Source organism: Nipponia nippon, unplaced genomic scaffold, assembly GCF_047370975.1.
Source record: "Nipponia nippon isolate SJK-2023a ecotype South Korea unplaced genomic scaffold, ASM4737097v1 scaffold_5, whole genome shotgun sequence".
Lineage (NCBI taxonomy): Eukaryota > Metazoa > Chordata > Aves > Pelecaniformes > Threskiornithidae > Nipponia > Nipponia nippon.
The window spans coordinates 46187523-46208440 of NW_028262369.1; the positions used below are offsets into that span (position 1 = coordinate 46187523).

General features: G+C 38.4%; 1 protein-coding gene and 1 long non-coding RNA gene across 3 annotated transcripts in view; one reads left to right on the forward strand and one right to left on the reverse strand.

The window, feature by feature from the left end:
- CRB1 (crumbs cell polarity complex component 1) overlaps positions 1–5305 on the reverse strand; it is a 111753-nt gene extending 106448 nt beyond the window's left edge. Inside the window, exon 1 of the mRNA XM_009474427.2 lies at positions 5119–5305. Coding sequence (XP_009472702.2) covers positions 5119–5194 — 76 coding nt within the window. The 5' untranslated portion in view covers positions 5195–5305. The remainder of the gene's footprint in view (positions 1–5118) is intronic.
- Positions 1–19316, forward strand: part of LOC148052168 (uncharacterized) — a 38927-nt gene extending 19611 nt beyond the window's left edge. The window contains exons 3-7 of one of the 2 annotated variants that reach the window (XR_015699138.1): positions 11112–11228; positions 11890–11975; positions 12931–13059; positions 15540–15592; positions 18097–19316. This is a non-coding gene — a long non-coding RNA (uncharacterized LOC148052168). The remainder of the gene's footprint in view (positions 1–11111; positions 11229–11889; positions 11976–12930; positions 13060–15539; positions 15593–18096) is intronic. The other variant, XR_015699139.1, reaches the window with a different exon arrangement.
- Positions 19317–20918: the final 1602 nt, after the last annotated feature.

A 20918-nucleotide genomic window follows, 5' to 3' on the forward strand; every position in this document is an offset into this window, starting at 1 on the left:
TTCCTGAGTCTCCTCCTGCAAAGAGGAAAAGGTGTAGAGAGTTGCACTGGGACAGGACTCCCTGTGTGTTCTAGGTTCATCAAAAGTAACGCGGCGGGGGGGAAAAAAGACCATTTGTGGATAGCTAGATATAGTTGTAGACTTTGGGTGGAGGTACCTTTGAAAGGTTATGTATATATGAAAACATCCTCTGCTTGTATGACAGGCTTTAACATTCCAGCATTGGTTTCTCCAGTACATTATCACTGATGCTGCACAACATATCAGTGTTTCAAGACCATGTGCGAGGTCTGTGCAGCTAGTTGAGCATGAGTGATAAATGCCCTTTTGCCCAACCTTCCTTCTTTCCCATCAGACTCTTTCCTAATAGGTCATTAGTCACAAAAAACACCCGCTCATAGAGTTTGATCAGTGTTCCTGCTCCAGAATTCCCTTTCTATTCCTTATTCATTCAGTGTTTTAGGATGCGGGGAAATGTTTAACATCCAGAGGTTCTCAGTGTTGACAGCTCCCATTTTACAAAGCACACAGCACAGAGGTAGTCTGTAACGTGGTAGTCTTGCTCTGTTATTGGAATGGTAGGTGTAGCACCTTAAGGATGCCTTGTAAGAATTTGAATTGAAAGGCTCAAATACAGGTGTGGTTGGGATGTTTTTAATGTCACTTTTATGCAAATGGATCCATCTATCAGAAGTTATGTCCTTGTTTAAAAATTATAGGGTTGCTACTTTACATTTAGGATTTTGTTTGATTCCAGAGATGGAGATGTTATCTATAATAAAATATATAAATGAAAAGGAAAAAAAAAAACCAAACCATCACCCTTATAATTGGGTCAAGAAGCTGTTGCTTTAAACTCATGATGGCAAACATCTGAAAGATATTTCATTTTTTATAAGATATAGATGCAACATATGACAGCTAGGACAGAGGGAAAGCTGTAGGGCTCCTGGTGCTTGTGCTCAGACGTTGCTGATGCAGCTCTGACACGCACCGTGCTCCACAACAGGCTAATGAGGATCGGCTGAAGTACCGAATCTGCTATGAACTCATCAAATGTGCATCCTAACAATACTTTGCTGGAAAGCTACTTGCATCATCTGTGTGTGCATGAGTGATAAGCAGTATGAGCAAAACCACAAATGTCTTTATAAGTAGAGCTTTATTCCTAACACAGTAATTAAGCAGTAATTAGAAGTTCCGTGAGTAATGGGAATAGTTGCAGGAAATTAAAAGATCTTGTCCATGGGGAAAACTTGCATAGTGCCAACATCTCAGAGGGGTAGAAAAGGGGTGCAAGTAAAGCTCAGATGTTTTGCTTACATTAACAGCAATCCCAAATTAAATTCCATTCTTAATTTATGAACACTTGGGGGAATTATTATGAAGTAAATAATAATTTTTTCAGCTCTGCTGAAAGGTCATAGCATGAAGTCATTAAAATGGAGAAAAATACTTTTGAAATTAAAATATTTTTACTGTATTTTTGCCAAATGGAAAAGAAGATAATTCTGCATTAGTGATCAATAATCCATTGTAAAGCTTGTTTAAAAAAATGAAAAAAAAAGAGTTGTTGAATGTTCGATTAAGATAAGATTCTGAACTTGCACTTAACCCTAGACAGAATCACTTCCAAAACCAATGCCTAAATATACCTGTATTTCTCATAATTTCTCTTCCTCTGTTTCTTAAGCAACTCGCTGCCCAGAATTACACACTGGCAATTCCTGTTAAGCAATAATATGGCAGCAATTAGTTATCAATGTTCTGGATTTGGGACATGCTTCCTGTCAACTATTGTACGTAATGATTCATGGTCCCTCCTCATACAGAGCTGACCATCTCTGGATGTCCCCCAGATTAATCTTATGTAAGTAGTTCATTTGGTATAATTTGTGGAAACAAATTATGTTCAAAAAACACTATATAAAACCAACTTGTATTGAGGGCTTTCAGACAATACTCATAACCATGGGCACAGGGCATAAATGAATTTGCAAATCTGTACCACTATCTTCACATTAAGGGAATGGGGAAGACTACTTCACTGGCATGGTCTCATATGACTGCAATTTTAGAAAAAGCCTCAAACCCTCTCTGTTTATAGAGAGTCCCTAGAAAAAAATAATTGGTTCTGTGTAGTCTGACATCTTCATGTTTTGTGTTTTGGAGACAGTATTAAAAAAAAATGCGGGTAATTATAAAAAAGATATATACGACTACATACAAGTTATTATTACATCTATAAGACTTAAGCACCTATGGGTTGGAGAAATTCTTTGGTATATAAAGTAATGACTGGCAATGGAAAGATAACTAGTATATTTGATCTGATTTAATTTTGCCCCAATAAAATAAAATCTACCAGTGTCAGCAAAACAGAAATTTCCAACAGAGAAATAGGTACAGGATAATTAAGAAAAGAAGGTACAGTTTTCTTTTAACTGATTCATAGCTCCATTGGTAAGCCAGTGTGGGAAGGAAACAGCCTGTGGAATGTGTTTTGCAGAGCCCCAAAAGATGTGTAACACATGAGTTTGGGGCTAGGTTCTAACAATTTGCCCACATCTTTCCACAGGCTTGCTGTGTTGTAGCATAGTTGTGGTGATGATCTCTGTAGTGATGTCAAGAAGACAGAAGGTGAACTAGGGTAAACGTTGCCTGCCAGAAGAGGAATCCTGCCCCTGGGTGGGTGTAGCCACCACACCTTCACCAGCAGCATCCCTTCGCCTCAGGGATATGACAGCAGCAAACATCAGAGCAACCTGATGGATGCTCTTGCCCCAAGGCAGGCCAGTGTATAAACAAAGAGGCATCAAGGGCTCTCCAACAGGCTCCTTTTTTCTGTGCCAAGAGAGCACTAAGCCCACAATCGTTTTGGAAATGTAACTTTGCAGGGATGGAACTATACCTGTTCTTTTTTTATCAGCACTGTTCACCTCAGGAAAATGAATAAGCTGAAAAAAGTTATATGCGGGTATATTTTTAGGAAGGTTTGGCTTCTAAATACTGTTTATTTCCCAAGTTGTTTAGAACAAATAATTGTAAGGAAGACTTTAAGCAAGACCTAAGACTAGAATCCTTTGGGCGAAGACAAGTCCAGTAAGCTGGTTTTAAAAATATAATGGCTGATAAAACTTTTAAAAATATCAGAAGTTATTTCTGTTCTGTTTGACCCTCAGCTTTTCTATCTTGGTCTTTCACAGCTTTAATTTTTAGGTAAGGAAGTAATTGCAGTCAATTCTTCTGCTTCTACTTCTGTTTTATCTGTTCACAGTTATGTTTTTATTAACAGAAATTGTTAGCAGTTTCAAATGGCGTACAAACTTTCTTGAGAGAAAATACCTATCAAGATCATTAAATACACTGCATCAATAGATACAGATATGGTCCTGAGCCTGATTCTGGCTGCCACTGCAGCTGCTCCATCCTGGTATATCAATTTGTATCACATCAGTTTGCAACAGCCACAAAGCTACCTGAGAAGGAGACTCCTCCAAGACTGAAAAGCCTCTTGCTTGAGACTGGCCATATAGCCATAACCCAGAGAAAATTCATGCCACATCTGAAATGTCTTCCCAGGCAACTGTGCTAAGGAAAAGGCACAAAATGATGTACAACTACTTTCCCCTCCTTTGGCATCCTGCATTGAGCAAAGCTCATGCAAGGTCAAAGCCAAAACTTGTGTTTATCTTCTTTTTTAACTGACTCTTGTGGGGCTTTTTTCTTGTTTACATTTTAGCAATGCTTTCTTTGTGCATGTTTTTTTTAATGTGACCCTTTTAATTGTATAAGCACTTAAGATTTTATTCCCTTTCCCAAAGCTTTTATATTTTGTTCTAATTTGCCTGCCTCATATAAAAATGAAATTTTCGTAACTAACACCATTCCTGTTACTCTCTCTTAATTAGATAGCAGACTCTGTCTCAGATTTTCTGGTTGTTCATCCTACAGTACACAGACTTTAAAAACTGCTTTTTAAAAGTGCAAGATCCATTCTCTTTTTTCAGGGTATGTCCTGTTATGAGTTAATTTAGAAAGAACATTTTGGCTTCCCTGATTCACATCATTACATCCCCAAGGAAGAAAACTATGAGGATAAAACAATGTTTCTATGACATTCTGTATTTTGTCCTATATCTTAAAGTGTTTGAGTTTTTTTCAGTGCTGGTTGATCCAACTGCATCTGTTTGCTTTTCAGCCTTTAATTTATGTTGGGCTGTAAACTGTCCAAGTAACAATTTGAGTGATGCAGCAACAGAAGGTGACCCAGATTACACAACACTGTACGCTAATGCCAAGTCTTCTTGTTTAATGGCAGCTGCTCAAAGCTTTGTCTTATTGCGATTCACATTCAACAGACGCAAATCAAACAGCCTCCTCAGACAGACACACATCCTGCCTGTCTTCATTTTAAACATGTTCAAGAGCTACTGCTTTTCATAAACATATATCAGCCTCACCAGCTGAGGCCATTTAGCCTCCTTGGCTTGTATTTACTCCCAACCATCTGATAAAATTATCAAGGAAACCCATTGTGACTTCCAATATCTTGTATACTTCTGTTTATGTGGAAGTTTGCTGAGAATATTTTCTCTATAAAAATAGTTGGACTTTTATACTCCCTCATAACGGAGATATTTAGAACACCAAATATATCACAGTTATTAAACAACTGCTTTGTCTAGAGGTTGTAATTAGAAAAGCTTATATAAAAAGGCAATGGGTGCTACTAAAATACACAACATGAAAGCTGTAGCAAAGGATAAATTAGTCTAAATTTTAATCAGATATGTTTAAATTTACTAGATGAATGGTATCAAAGTGCAGACTTTATAGGTACAGTTTTAACAGAACATTTTATTGCTGTACTTTCAATATGTGAAGCAATGTATTAAAAATGCTTTCATTCTTCATTAAAAAAAAAGTTTAAGCATGATGATCAGGAAAGCTATCATGCAATGAGTTCATACAACTTAGTTTCATGGACCAAATCTTTTTGGCATCTGCATCAAATTTTTAAAGCCTTCTGACAACACAAGCTTCCTCCTAGAAGTGCACGTCTAGCCATCTACCCAGAGGACATGTCAGAACAATAAGAAAAAGAGCAAATCTTACTTTTTAAATGGATGAGCAGCAAAAAACTGAGGTAGAAGATGAGTAGAGAGTTAATTCTTGAATGAGCCATATTCATCTTGATAGGACATCCTCCGCCTTGTTGTCTGTTGTCCAAAGGGCTGGTGCTGATCCTCACTGCTTGCTCCTCATCTCTGAAACTAAGGTAATACCCAAGGCATACAGTCCCCTACAACCCATCTTTGCCTGTGCCCCTCATCAGCCTGTTCACTGCAAACCTACAGACTTTGATTCAAAAGGCAGTTGTGCTTGTTAAGGTTTTACTTTGGCAGGTCCGAGTGATTTTTCAAACCTGGTGCAGATTTGTCTGCGAGCTGGACTGGAGTCTTTCCCCAGCTTTCTGCTGCAGAACTGTGTTGTGAACGGTGTGCTGTGCCTGGCTGACACCGCACAGCAGATAAGGCACAGCGCTCTTTTAATCTTTCAAAATATATCACTCATTATCTTCTAATAAACCTCCATTACATCACATTCCTTCTGATTCATAGTATAAACACTTTGTGCTTTCTTGCATAAAAATGCAAGTCAGCTAATAAACACTTCGTTTTCTGTATTTTTTCTTCTGTATCTTACCTCATTAGCACATGAAGTAAAAACATGAAGCATCCCCATTCTCACTCTTATTTTGTAGTTTGATATTAGCAGGTTCTCTTCCACAATCTTTTGGGTTTTTATTTACACTGGATTTATTTACTTTTGCTATCACTAAAAGGAGCATAATAATTGGGAGCTGGCACAGGTCCTTTGAGCTTCATCGGATTGTGTTGTAATTTTGAACTGCTCATAGAGGAACCTGTCACTTACAGATTCAGGAGATGACATAGCAAGATTGATAAGAGAAGAGGATGGGGACAGGGGATGGAATCCATTTCTTCCAAGCCGGAGTTGGTGTTAGACAACTGTGGCTGGTGCAAGTGCAGTGAGTCTGCCTGTACTCAAAGGAGCCTTCCCCAGCTGCCACAGCAGTGCAGCACTGTGGCTCTTCACTGCTGCATGGCACAGGCAACACCCTGTTTCTGCCCAAAGTTGTCTCTGTGTCCAATGCCTCATCTGTTGATTACGTCTGTGTTCACAGATATTAAAGCCTTGGCCTGGTCTAGCAGGAGGGGAAGGGAAGGAAGGCAGTGACAGGCCCAGCAGCCATGTTCAGATACTACCATCCCAGTACAAACTTTGGCCTTTTGGCACCTTACAAACCCATGCATTGTTAAGTATGTATGTTTACTATGGGTAAACTATACCATAACAATGATTGCTGTAGTATCTTTCAGGCTCTGAGGCCAAGAAAGAGATAAGCTGCCTTTTTGGCAGTGAATCTCCCCTTTCCACCATCTTCACTTCTACCAGCCTTTCTGGCCCTTGGCCCTCAGCGCTTCCCACTTGCTCTCCTTGCTGCAGTGCAGAGACCAGGTGTTCCAAAGCCCAGGACCAACCCTGAAAAATCTGCTTGGCCATTGCTATGTTATACTACTGTAAAACAGCTAATAATTAATAAATTTGGTACTGTATTTTGTCCTTCCTGATTCAGTAGAATCTTGGTCCCCAGTTTAGGAAGCCTTTGATAATGCATTTAACTTGACATGTACACTTAACTGAACTAAGCATATGCTTAAGGCCTCAGGTGAGTAGGGAGCAGACTGTTGATGCCAACATGAATTTAAGGAAGTTGTTTATAATGGGTAGGTACTTTCACACCCACTCTTTCAGCTCAGTGCACTGAATAATTTAAAATTTCTCCTGCTGCAAGGCCCTTCCTTCTTTCCCACTTCATTGGTGTGCAACTGCACTCGCCCACTGCTAACCTTGTGGCACATCTTTTCAGACCCTCTTTTGCTTCTCCTGGCACCGGCAGCTCTATCGCCTCTGTTTCTCGGGAGGCCTCCACCCTCCCACAGCCTGAGCCCTGACCCAGGAGCCTCCAGCTCCTCTGAGCCCCCTCGCTCCACGCGCCATTCTTCAGGGGGCTTCAAAGACCCCTGGTCTCTCCGATGGCAACCCAGCCTGGATTTCCTGGTCAAATGTCGTAAGTTATGAATAGGATGATGAACTGGGTTCCTAGCGGAAAGTAGTTAGATAACTATAAAGTTAAATATAATTAAATGGCTAATTGTATTTTTCAGCTCTTTTAGTAATCAGCTTTGTTTTATATGTACATTTATAGTTGTTTGGATGTTTTCTTCTCCTTGCCATCTGTCTATTTAGTTTCTGTTTGAAATTATCTAGTAAAATATGTAAGCATTACAACATGAAAATACTATTCTGCCGTCTGGAAATTCTTCTGTTGGGCTAAATTATGCAGTGGAGGTCAGTGCTGATTGCCTGCTTTAAGTGCATTATTATTTAAGTTTGTTACTATATAACTTACTTAGAAGAACAACATTTTCCATTATAATTTTGAACAATTTTTAAATTGTTTTTGTGGAATTAGTCTCCATTAACAGGAATTTGATATGTTGTCTTACAGTGGTTATAACTGCTGATTAAATTAATTTCATCTTTACTAAGGAAACACTGTGTACTAATCTAGAAGTTTAAGGAAGAAGGCATACTTCCAACAATTGCTAGAATATATTTGGTCTGAAGACCTACAGATTCAATATACCAGTCAATTTAAAAAAATAAATCCTTTGGCTATTCAGAAATAGAGCCAAAATTCTTGATAAGAAAAGATGAAGTTTTCAACTCTGAGGAATATATGGTAAGCACTGCAAGGAAGTAGTCACATCTATCAAACCTGGATATTTTTCTGAAAGTTAGAATCAATCATAGAAAAACATAGAATCAATCCAGGATTGATTCTAGATTTTTCTGAAAGTTACACAAGTATATACAAAAAATCTGTGCTCTAAGCAAACTTATCAGTCCTCAGACATGAAGATATGCCACTGATCCGAGAACATACCTATAGTGTGTAAATGCATGTGTTGACATTTGAATTAAATAATCTGCCAAGTAACTCTGTGGTTATTACAAGCCATATAGCAAGTGTATGAACAAATCCTAGGTCTTTTGAAAAGTTATTAAAATGTAATTGCTTTCAGGATAGCCAAAAAAGCTGCTTTTTCACCCTGTTTGAAACTTAGCTCTGCATTTCGCAACACCTATTTCAAAAGTTTCTTCTCCATGAGCTATTCATATCCCAGAATTTAATGGGGAGCAAACTAAATTAACTTATCACTGCCCTAGTTCCTTGCAGTTGCCTACAGGAGAGTGTTCAAATTTTTGCAGTGCTGGTCCTTCATGAACTTCATTTGTACACAGTGAAACATAACATCTAAATGTAATTTCCATAATTTCTCAGTACAGCTTAGCTTTGATGAGATTCTGTAGTCATATAAGTCAGAGGCTATGCCATTTTCTCAGGGGAAAAAGGGTTTGTGTTGCCATTTTCTTTCACTTAAGTGCTGCCCTTTTCTGTTCTGATTGCTTCTTTGCAATAATTAGGCTGTGGTGTGGTATCAGACTATACTAGTCAGTGTCACGTCTTCTAAAATATTTTACTGCAGCTCTGGCCAACAAACTTCATTATCTAACATCTTTTGTTGCCTGATATATGCATGGTTTTCAACTTTCAGATGACAGCAGTACTAATTAATTGTGTATCTTCTGCCTCTCACTGCTTGGCATGTTGTTTTCTGATTGTTCGATGTTGCTCCAATTTAAAGTGCAATTTTTATTGATGCCACCCTGTGCCTTCTAGGTCAAATTCAATTATAGGTGATTTTCTTAAGTAACTGGTCTTTCTTTTCCAGTCTGTAAAATATTACGGTAGTTTTAATCTAAACTATAAAATGAACGGAAATTAGGATAATTAAATAATTCATCTAAAGTGTAAAATTCCCTTAAGAGTGGAAGATGTGAGTTTACGACGTGCTTGTTGCTGACTAACCTGAAGCTTTTATTAAATCCTTTTTGTTCACTAGCAAATAAAATACTGGTAATTAGTCAGGAGCAGGTGGGTGATTTCATGCAAGAGTGGAAGAGTGACTGAGCTAAAGATAATATTGCCTAAAGAGGTTTTGGATATGCAAAATTCAGCTGGACAAGGTCCTGGGCAACCTGCTCAAACTGGACCTGCTTTGAGCAGGTGATTGGACTAGAGACCTCTGGAGGTCCCTTCCCACCCATACGATCCTGTGATTCTCTGAATATAGCATTAGATTTTCTGCAAAAGCTCCAGCCTATATTAGCTCAGTCTGCGGTTTTGTATACCTAATGCAGAATAGCTTCCGCTTTATAAAACAGTGCTTGTTTTTTCCTAGGGTCTTTGGCTTTTGTTGCTAGCATTCAGCAGTGCTCCTTGTTTATATCTGCTCTTAAGTTCTTGCTGAATTTCATCATAGATGTGTGCCATTGTTCACCACTGGGAGAATTTCATTTTATGAAAAACTATGGAGCACAAGAGCATGAAGTCACTCAGGTCTGACATTATGTTTTGGGCATTAAAATACATTCTTAAGTATTTATTGAAAACTCAAGACGATGGAGTTTGCTGAAACAATGGACCTGACCAGATCATCTTCCTGTTTATGGTGTCTGTACCCTCTTTATGAAACAGCTCATAGATAGCATATGTTTTTTAGCTTGTAGCTCTTTGGGTAAATATGAATGGACAAACCAACAGACAACAGACAAACCAATGTGAATGTAGGCTGGCTAAACAGTGCTGTGGATAGAGTGTTGTATTGTAACAGGAAGTTGTTTACCTCCTTAACAAGACTGCTATAGATCTATTTGTATTTTAATTAGGCACCTTGCAACAAGAACAACTATGTGCATTGATTTCTCACAACACTTGCAAAGTGCCTACAAGAGACAATTGGAAATTCCCTTGGTCCATGCTTTTCCACAAGTAAATGTTTTATGATTATATTTAACTACTTATGTTAGTCTGCAAATATTACTTTGGAGCTTCTTTTTCTTTGTTATTAGGGTGTTCAAATATTTTTTCCCCTTGAATTCTTGCTTTGCTTTTTTTATTCCTTCCTTAGCCTGAGTAGCACTTCAAAGCAGAACATTTTCTTCCAGAAGACCAGGTAGAGCATGAGCTTCCAGTTCTGCCAATTTGCAGATTATAAATGGTTTTATGAAACTGAAGGGCTGTATATGAAAATGTAAAAATATTTTGCAAGATCTGCCAAGCCTATTGCTTCCTTAAACGTAATACAATCTTTGAAATTATGACTACTTTACTGCTTCTCCATGTAGCCATTTTCTTGCTAAGTAATGAGGGTTTTCTACCTGCTAACCTAAAATTTAACCAGCGATTACAGAAATGTCAAGTTGATTCACTCAGATATATCTAATTTTGGACATGATAGAAATGGTGTGAGTGATAACCCAGCCTCTGCTTCCAACTGTATTTGCAACCACCTGAATTTCAAGCAGTGTTTGCTAGCACCTTGTACTTCCTCATGGTCAGGTACTAGTTAAGGTACACACTGTTCAAATTATTTCATTTCTGTCAAGGAGTTTAAGCTGTTTGGTTTTTCATATGAAGTCTCTCCTGAGTATTTTACACTTAGGCAAAACAGGATTCCCCTGGGACCTGCAGAACTCAATAGCATGCGATTCACTTATCCTCATCTTTGATGAATTTTTGTGAAATAACATGTTTTTACCGTATTGTGTGTGGTTGATATCACCAGGGAAGCAATTCCACTGTCAGATGAATGCTAGGTCAGGCCTTGTCAATGCAGATGAAAATTTGCTATTAGTATTCTGTACCTTGCTGCTAATGAACCATCTAATCAGGAAGTTTCTGTCTGTACCTATAATCTTCCTGTGAATGTCAAGGTTACAGCAGTGCTTGGCAAAATGAGGCAAATATACTGTGTTTTTACAAAAGCACTGATATATTAAGTGCTGAACGGGTTGTAAATGTACTTTTTATCGCTATGCTTTCCACTACAGCAGAACAGACATGTTAACAGACTTACAAATCCTGTTCTAATTCTCTTTTTTCTTTCCTTCAGAATGGGATAATTCATACACCAAACCAGAAAGTCCTAAAACTGTAAGCATTGGAACTAAATTGAAAACCCCATCTGTTTCAGAGGAGGTACTTGTATAGGCAAGCAACAGTTTCAAAGGTATTTGGAAGAGATTTAAGCTAGTATGTTGCATCCTTTCACCTGATCACTACTAAGTGATTTCAGAAGGAATTTAGACACAACTCCAGCAGGCAACTGTGTAGAGGAGGAGAAAGAGCAAGAATCAGGAAGGCAGGATTAGTAACCAAGGTTGCTTGATTTTAACACACACTATATATGTAAACATTGTACTTTCGGTAAATACTGTGATTGTTCCAGGGACAGGGCAGGACAATTACAGTCGTATGGAGAGGCTGGGAAGGATAAGATGGTTCTAGAACTGTTATTCGAATTCTGGTCTTCGGAAATACCCTGTGTTGAGAAAGCTGACAACCTAGCTGGTTTCACAGGCCGAGCACTGGGCTGGGGGCCAGGAAACGAATTTTTTCGCCAGTTCTGCCTCACTGTGCTTGCAGGTGAGGCAAGCGACATTTGTTTTCAGTGATAAATCATTCTGAGGTACTGCAATTTGTAATGGAATTGCAAAACACAGTACTTATCAACAAGTAATATTTATAATGGGCAAATAGAGAAGCTTCTTAATTTTTCCTGATGTCTAATATCCCTTATAATTTTTTTTCCTTTTCTTTATTCAGTCATTGTATTGACTGTGACAAGGTTTTGAAAAGCATCTGACAAATTGGAGCTCTTTGATTTGTAGGTTTCCAGTTGAAGGATGTGACTTCCAGAAAGTGCAAAGCAAAAATTCCCTGCAGGCCTCTCTGAAGTGTCTCAGTGTGGATCCTGGCAAGTACTAAATTTCTCCTGAAAATCTTGGCCTCTGTGCTAAAGTATTAGATAATGTTATGGGAACAATAGGTAACAGTAAGTGCCCCAAAGGGATATCAAGTTCCTGCTAAGTATTGGTTAAGACAGCATTCATCTTAATGCCAATGCATTTCTTAAAGGCCACAGTTTTGTACCAAACTAAATCCTGAAAGATTGTCAGTTTGAATTATATTGTTCACAAGGTAAAATGAAATATTCTGGCTTCCAAACTTGTGTTGATTCAGAATATTTCACACCTATTTTAATCACTGGTGGTGATACTGACCTCAGTGAAGATAACATACATGTTGACATGATGTCACCATGTTCCCATGCCAGTGAAAGAAAAACGTCCCCTAGATGGAGATGGCACAGCTTGATTTCTAAGCATCATGTTGGATGTGAGAGGGGAAAAGTGTGGACGATAATGCTGTAATTGATTTATATTCTGTTAGTATCCAGAGGGCCCCTTAAATCACCAGGTGGTTTGTTGCTGAATTCAGTTGCTGAACTGCATCTTAAATTTTGTGTGCAGGCACACTGAGGTCTTTGCATAGGATGAATTTCACACAGTGCTTTCTATTTAACTGGGTATCAAGACTTTTTGACTTTTTTGTTTTTTAAGTAAAATAAGGCATTTTTATAGTAACTTCTTCCAATACAGTGAAAGCCTGAGTGAACATGATTGTTGTGCATGGGCAGCTGCTGAGAAGTCTTGTCTTAGCACCCAGAATTGGAATTTAGCACTGACATTCACCAAACATAGTTTTGTGGGACTCAGACTTCTAAATCTGAGCCCCTGAGTTTCTGGGGTACAAGAATTTCTAAGCCAGCACTTCTAAGGTAGTTACCACTATCAGAGAAACAGCATTTTGCTATCAGAAACTGCATCTTCAATACCTTGACTATAAGCAAGCTGTTTTTTCCCGTATAGAAGCACCTATGGGAAAAGGTGTGTTCACAGTAGCAAACAAGAAGTCCTCGCAGTACCAAACAAGAAGTCCTCACAGCAGCCACCATCTCAACACCTGTACATCTTGCAGGAACTCCTTGTGCCAGCAGGGTAAGATTTCCTCTTAGCTTTCAGCTGCACTCAGAATTAAGGATGTTAACCACTGGTGTGGCAGAGCAAGGAGAAACTCTATATCCCCATAGGACTTTTGAAGTACTTTTGCGTCAGGTCCTCAGCTAACCTATGGGAACAGCTCACATGCCTGAAGAATAGCAAATGCTGAGCTCTTTTGAAAATGTAGTCCTGAATGTTGCTAAATGGTAGAAATGAACTGTAGTCTAAAGACACAGCTCACACAGCTCACTCTTTTCTTAAATAAGATTAATCAGAGTGAATTAAACAGTCTCTGGCAGCATCTGACTACTGAAGAATGGATCAAACATGAGCCATGTTAACCTTGAACCCCTCCACTCCTGCAGCAGCAAAGTCAGACTTCAGTATTAATTGAATGAAGTAGATCAATATAACATGTCTTTATATAATACTCTTTTTAAATAAGGTGGGAAACCAATAATCCCAAAATAAATAATTACACCAAATTTCATTTTGACATGGTAATCGCAATCAGCCAATTGATTCTGAAGCCTGGACATGCAGAACTTACTGTATTCGCTATTCATTGCATTAGAAGCTATGGAAATAACTAGTGTAGTAGACTGCACTGGTTGTGGTCACTTAGTATGACTCTAACAATTTGGCATTTCTTTAGGACCATATCCTTCTATGTGTCAGAAGCCACACCGATTCTGAAAATAGTGTTGTACTTGTAACTCAAGACAGGAAGAAAAATTTTTGTATCTGGCCAAATTTGATGCAAATCTGACACGTTCTCCAGCAATAATAGGAGACAAATTTATCCACTCACATTTATCATGAGCAAAAGTAAGTTCAATTGCTTTGGACTGTATGCCACTGTAAATGTGAGAGCTGTTTTCCAAAAACTGAGCAGGAATACAAAGTTAGATGGTGGTCTCTTTTAACCACTCAGTCTTTGAAGTGCAGCTGGCAAGGAATTTTTGGAGCCTTTTAGAAGGAAGAGGGTGGGGTTTTGTGTTTTTTTGTTTTGTTGTGCATTTTTTTTTATCTCTTTTATTTAAAAATTGCTGGAAAAAAATGTTTTGACAATTTCAAAAGGTATCACCTTCTTGCTTTTTTTTTTTTTTTCCTTTGGACAAGTAAAATAATTTTAAAGTGTTTTCAAAAGTTTGAAACCTAAATTAAGCTTCCTCCAACCAAACCTTTCAACTAATCCAAGCTACTTCTTATATCAAATATTTTCAAGGTAATAAACAAATAGTAAAGATTTCAATCTGTGGTTTGGTTTGGCAAAAGGAAAATATTTTCAGAGGAGAGGAAAGCATTCTCACTCCCAGATTTACTCTGAAGTCTCTTCTCCCTATCTTAATTCAAATAAAATGCACTAGTGTAAGCAGAATTCAAAAAACGCTCATAAGAGGAAAAGCAATAGTAGATCTTTAGTATGTGAAGGCACCCAAGCAACTGTCAGCCCTTTCACCACCGAACCCAATAGTTCTTAGAGCACACATGGTTATTGTGGCTGAGACTGGCGAAGCTGCTCTACTGTTAGCAAACAGACGTGTGGCACAAAATTCAACTACAAAAAAGGATATGAGCGAGCATAACTCCTCCAGAAAGAAAGCCACTAGCCTTTTGTTTAGAAGTGTTACAGTGCTCTATCAATTTTTCCTAATAAAGGAAAATTAATTTAAGCACTGGTTCTTCCCTTCAGCTATTTTTACTGGAAAAGCATGCTTCTTTCTAAAATGAAATAACATTAATCTTGGAATAACAACTAGCCACACCGAGAGACGTACAACTGATCATAACGTTGTACTGAAATCTATTGAAATGGGTTTAGCTCCAGTGACACCCCAGGCAGCAAATTGGTTTTGTTCATTTTTTAATTTGGGAAGGTCATTGTTACAAGGTGACTGTTACAGGACTATTTCGTAGTGTTACATTTTGGAATGACCACAAGAAGATGTTATCCTGGGATGGCATTTATATTGACATTTTACTAGCTCAGTACTCATTTAGGTGTTGTTATGCTTTTTATTTTGGTTAGTATGATTTTTTTTAAATAACTTTCCTGTAGAGATTTCTTGTACAAGATTCTTTGCTGGCTATTTATGCATATTGGATCACTAGCAAAGCAGAATTAATTCTGTATTTCTGGGGTTTTTTTAGTTAAACATTTTTCTTCTGTGCTGTGTGCTTGCACAGTGCATGTTCTAACTCCTGCTTTTCTGACTGGAAGCAAGTTTGTCTTGCTCCAGGTTTTTAATAGTGGCCTCAAAACATAATTAATTTACTTGTAATCTGCCTCTTGATATCAAAATCTAATTATATTTTCTTGGGAAAATGCTGTAATTACTATTCAAATATAATTAAGAAATCAGATAATGAATGTCACCTAAAATAAAAGATGGTCCTGAAATTCTCACTTACACTATAGTGATGCTTCAGAAAGAGATACAATGCTTTCATTATGGAGTGTTTCTTTCTTACAGTGAGCAGTTATACAAAATGTAAGCTTCGTAACTGCAGCCTTTCATCCTGAACTGTAAGTAAACTGAACTGTAAGTAAACATCATAGAATATGTAAATTGAGTTCAGGCAAATGAACAATGACAGATAAAAATGCTCATATAACCCTAAAACACCCTTCAGTTTTTACAATCGGGTGTCTTTGGGGAAAAAATGTGTCGTAGATTATGTATACCTTTAACTTTATAATTCAAAACAAATAGCATCTACAAATTATATGGATAGTGATTAAGAAGAGTACAGAATAGCATTTTAAGCTCCTCCTACACCTTGAAGCATCTTGCCTCTCTAGCAGAGAGATGAATTTTGATTGCCTGACAACTGTAACCATGTGAAGGTTTGTCACAAAGGGAAGGAAAAGAGCTCTGGAAAGCCTTGATAAACACTGAGCTGGTAGGCCTATCTGACTGCTTCTAGCTGTCCTTATAATTGCATAGTGGATATTATTCGAGGACACAAAGGTTTAAAAGCTGCTGGTAATTTGTCAGCTTCATGCACTAACCTTCCAACAAAATACCATTGTTGGCCTTCTAATTTTTTACCCCATTCAGAAACTTCTATGCGTTATACTTTATTTCTGAAAATGTCTTCAGCAGCGAATGTTTTTCTTCTCTTAAATAAAAATTACTGAGCACATGGTACACAAATGTTTCTATATGCATATACACTGTATCTTAACCTGTGCACCAAATTCTACTTTTTACTGGGCAATGTAAGCATTCTGCAAGTGCGCGACTCTATGGCTCAAATGCGAGTGTCTGTCACATCCAGCTCAAGCAGCCATCATTTGGCTCTGACAGCGTGAACAGAGGTGCTGTAAGTATAGCAGAGGTCTTTTCTGACTTGGCAAAGGAATTGCGGGTCAATGGGACAGAGAGGCATCTGACAGAGCTGCATTGTGGAAAGATCCAAGAGATGGCTCTCTCCAGCAACACAGTTCTGTTTCATACGTAATTCAAGAAGGTGTTTATGTCCAGGCATAAATAATCTGGTTGCATTGCGCCATACCCTAAACAAGCTAGGCTGGATAACAGATGCATGGCATTTAGCTCATATGGAACTTTGTGTTAACATAGCTGGACTGCTTATAATATTAAAGAAGCTTTTAAACTTGGTAATTTGAAATGATCTAGCTAGTTCAGTACTTCTTCCTTGTGTCATCACAAGCAATGCATTCCTTAAGACCTTGGAGGGCCATGACTCAGTGCTAACCTGAACAAGAATGGACCGTGGCACACTCAGTGCTTCATTTCTTCAGCTCCAAACAATCCATACAGTAAACTAGTTAACCTCTCAGTACATCAGTCTAATACTACGACAAACATGCTCTCAAGTTTCAAAGTAATAAGAGTTGAAAACTTTCTATATCCTTGCAATAGCACTAGATAAAAGACCTGGGATCTTAAGTATAAATCAGTACAAAGCCTTCACCTGAGGCCTTTTATGTCAGAACTCCTAACGTCATATTTTCTATAAACTTGAAGAGATAGAATGACCTTCAGGTTCCTACTGTGACAGAGAATATATATTAAAAGATTAGAATTTTTATGCAAAATGCAACTACTTTTCATACGGGTACAAAACCATGAATGCTTATGGAAAGTATGGAGGGAGAGAGACCAGAATGTCTCTTACTTGTATCCTGTGGCCCAACAAACAGCACCAGGTCTGACCATAATAAAACCCCAATTACCTAACCCTAGGGGAGGATAGCTGGCATTTCCCTCTACCCCATGATTTAATTGGGCCTGTCAGCCAGGGATAATTGGTTTCTGGTTGACTGAAAAAAGTGACAGTGACATCAGCTCTCTGCTACCCTTCATTATGGAAATGCTTGTTGTATCGTAATAGGGCCTCAGCACACAGGGCGCTCCGGCAGCTTTTACATGTCTCTTGTCATGCAGTGCAATGGAAATGCAGCAGTGTAAGACACAGAGAAACCTTTTCAAGCTGTTTACCCCATACATTTTCATAATACGAGGATTTTTGAGAGCCAAGATTATTTCTGTACAGGAAAGTCTGTTTTTGCTTGTTTTACTGGAAATTTGATAATATTGTTGCAGTCATGATGGTCTAAGGCTATAAACAAGGCAAGGTTTATTGGGAGAGGCAATACCTTTTATTAATAAAGCTGATATGGCTGGAAAAATAAAGATAATTTTAGGCATGTGAAGCCTTCTTGAGGTCATGTGCCCAAAGCTGGTCCGGTTTTAGTTCAGATGGTCACATATACCATCTGAACTAATAACAGAGATTATGTTTCTCCCCAGTTCTTGCCTTGCTTACAGGAAAATACCTCTTTGATGCTAGCAGTGTATTATTGCAAAATGTTTAATTTGTTCTGTTGAAAGCATGGTCCAAAACAACAGAAAATTGATGTAAGTCCTCATTTCTTCTTTGCACAGCTTCAGGCAGGGGGTACGGTTTTAATTTACAGTGATTTTTGTAACGCTGCTTGAGATTTACATCAGCAGAAGGGAAGACCAGGTATTTCTTCCACTGTTATTTTCTTTCATTCAGCTTTCCTGTCACTCTCCCTCCTTTCCCCTGAGCTGCCAAGCACTAGCGGATCAGGTGGAGCAGGTATGGATGACAGCGCAACAAGCACTGGCAGGAATGTACATGGGCAATTTCTCTCTACCCAAGGACTTCTCCAGCTACTATATTTTTCAAAGTGCAAAGGGAACGCAGCACATCTATGAATCTACCTGTAGAGCGAGCCTAGTGCTGAGTTCAGACTTAACAAAACTTCTGTATTATTGTGACAGCAGTGAGTTTCTTATTCCTGGCCCCTGCTAATTTCACCTCGGGGCTGCACTGGAACAGCGTTCCAGGAGGAAATCTGCTTTGTGAGGTCTGTAGCCATACAGCGCTCTGCAACTTCCACGCTGCATTAAACCCCCAGAAAGAGACGGCAATGGCCAAGATCGTTGTTATTCTACCCACACCCGCCGATAGCACACTCAAGAGAACACAGCCCAAGCAGAGGTACGGTGCCCACCCTTCCCTGCGTTAAGCTTCTTGGATGGAGTGAGGGAGGCTGATGCAGTAAGAGTGGATCTGACCTCCTTCTCTACACATTTCACTTGCTGCACTTGAGAGAGGAGACAAGAGGAGAAGCCTGATCAACAGGATTCACATGCCAAGCATCCATAATAGTACGACAAGCCTCCAGTTGATTAGTGCCCCAGAGAGACCTGAATTGAGAGACTGGGGTGGTCTTTTCATGGCCTGTTTGAAAGAATTTCTTGGCAATGGTTCCAGCAATGGACTTTATTCAGCACTGTTGGCTAGAAAACTTGTTGGAGTCTCTAGACAATCTTATAACCCTTTCACTTCACAGTCTAATTTAAAACATTTGTGTGTATGTGGTGACTGGCAATAAAATACAGAAAAATCTCGGACTAGAGGAAGTATAGGCTTTGTGGGTTCCTCCCTAGGACCCACCCATCACTGACACATCTGGGATACAAAATGTATGAATGACAGTGTGGGTTGTGTTTCAGCAGTGTCATACACTGTGAACCCATGGCAAATTAGCTCTAAAATTCCTAGAGAAACAGACATTTACCTTAGATATATGTTGTGGCCAAAGTGAAGGTGGCTGTTTAGAAGGGGATGTGAATGTTTATGCTACTAGATTTAAAACTGGGTACTCACAGTGAACAGCTGTTAAATAATATATTGGTAATAAACTGGAATTACTCAGCCAGGTCTTTGCTGTTTTTATGTAATTTTATTTCTGTTTGTTTGGCAGCTAAGTGCTTAACATCAGAGTTGATTCCCTATCAGTTTATTGTTTAAGTTGTATTATTTGATGCAAATATCTGTCATTTCTAGTTTTACTGTATCTCAGAAGTGAAGATTTTGAGCTGGAAAATAAGTATTTCAAGATGAAACCACCTTCTCCAACACCAAACCCTCTTGCACAAAGCTACTTCTTAATTTCCAACATTTTGAGAATATTTACTTGACAAATACATTGTTTTCTTGGACAAATCTAAACAGCTGCATTTGCAAATTATGTAAAGTCTCACATAGGTGAGCAAGTGCTTCTTTGATTGATGCTGACTCTAATTAATGTAAAAGCCCTCTTTTTTTTATGTGACAGATATTCTATTAACTGGCAAGAAAATTTAGCATGAATAAGCACTGGAACAAAAAGGATTAATATAGTTAAATTTTGCCTGTACCACTTTAACTGTAAAAGCACTAAAGCTGAAAGAACTATAATGATCTGAGAGTTCAAGGACATTTTGTTTCCAGAGAGTAATTATTGTAGCAATGCCAGCCATGGTAATGGATCACTTAGCATTGTATAATTTTTCTTTGAACTAAATCCTTCATGTAACATAAAACAGCAAAAGAGAAAAAGTGTTACCTAGGCTTGTGCTAAGTCAAAATGCCTGCTGAACTTGTGGACTCTGGCAATTAGGCTAGATGTAGATGCTTTGTAGACTGCCAAGAACCCATACAGTACTCAACGCAGAGTAAATAATATCAGCAACAAATAAATAAAAAAATCAGGCAGTTATCTAGAAAAAAAAAAGCCCAAACCCAACAACACAGAAGAAATAAATGGCATGGTCAAAGACATTGAATTTACTTCTTAAAGTGCAATGGGAAAAAAATTATGACTGGGACAAAGTCCATGCTGTAATGCAGAGGTGCAGCTTCTACTTTCTTTGTGGGGAGACTGGATGCCAACTTTGAGTTCTGCCGATGAAAGTAATTGTGCCCAGAATATTTTTGTTTGGCCGTAATTCTTCACTTATTTACATCTAAGGACAAGCACTACGTTTGTTTTTAAATGGGAATAAATAGCTTCTACTAGCAATTCAACTTTCTACATTTGAAGCGTCTCCCAGGTATATGCAGAAAAATAAAATCTCAGAAAAAAAATTAGGTATGTTGAATACCTGCGTGAATTTTTCCATGCCAGGAAACAGGTATGGAAAATTCTGGTCCATGGCAATCTAGTAGTTACAGGCTGAAAAATACCTGAATCCCATTACAGTACAGTGACAACTAAGCAAGTCTCAGGCCTGTTCCACAGAACAGTCTCCTAGCTTGGTTACGCTCGCTGGCAAAACAGTCCTTATCAAGGTTGCGTTTTCCTTACATATTTCACTCACGAAAACTCATAAAGCACGTAGCTTTATACTTCCAACCTGAAGATATTTGCTGTGGAAGCAGTGAGACCCAAGAAGCCAGATACCTGCCTAAATGATGTTTTTATCAACTTGCTATTCAGATTAGAGCGAAATGTAAAGCTCATCTTAAAACTTACTGTGTTGTGCTCAAAACTTCTTTTTTCCATGCAAAATCAAAATAGAGAGACT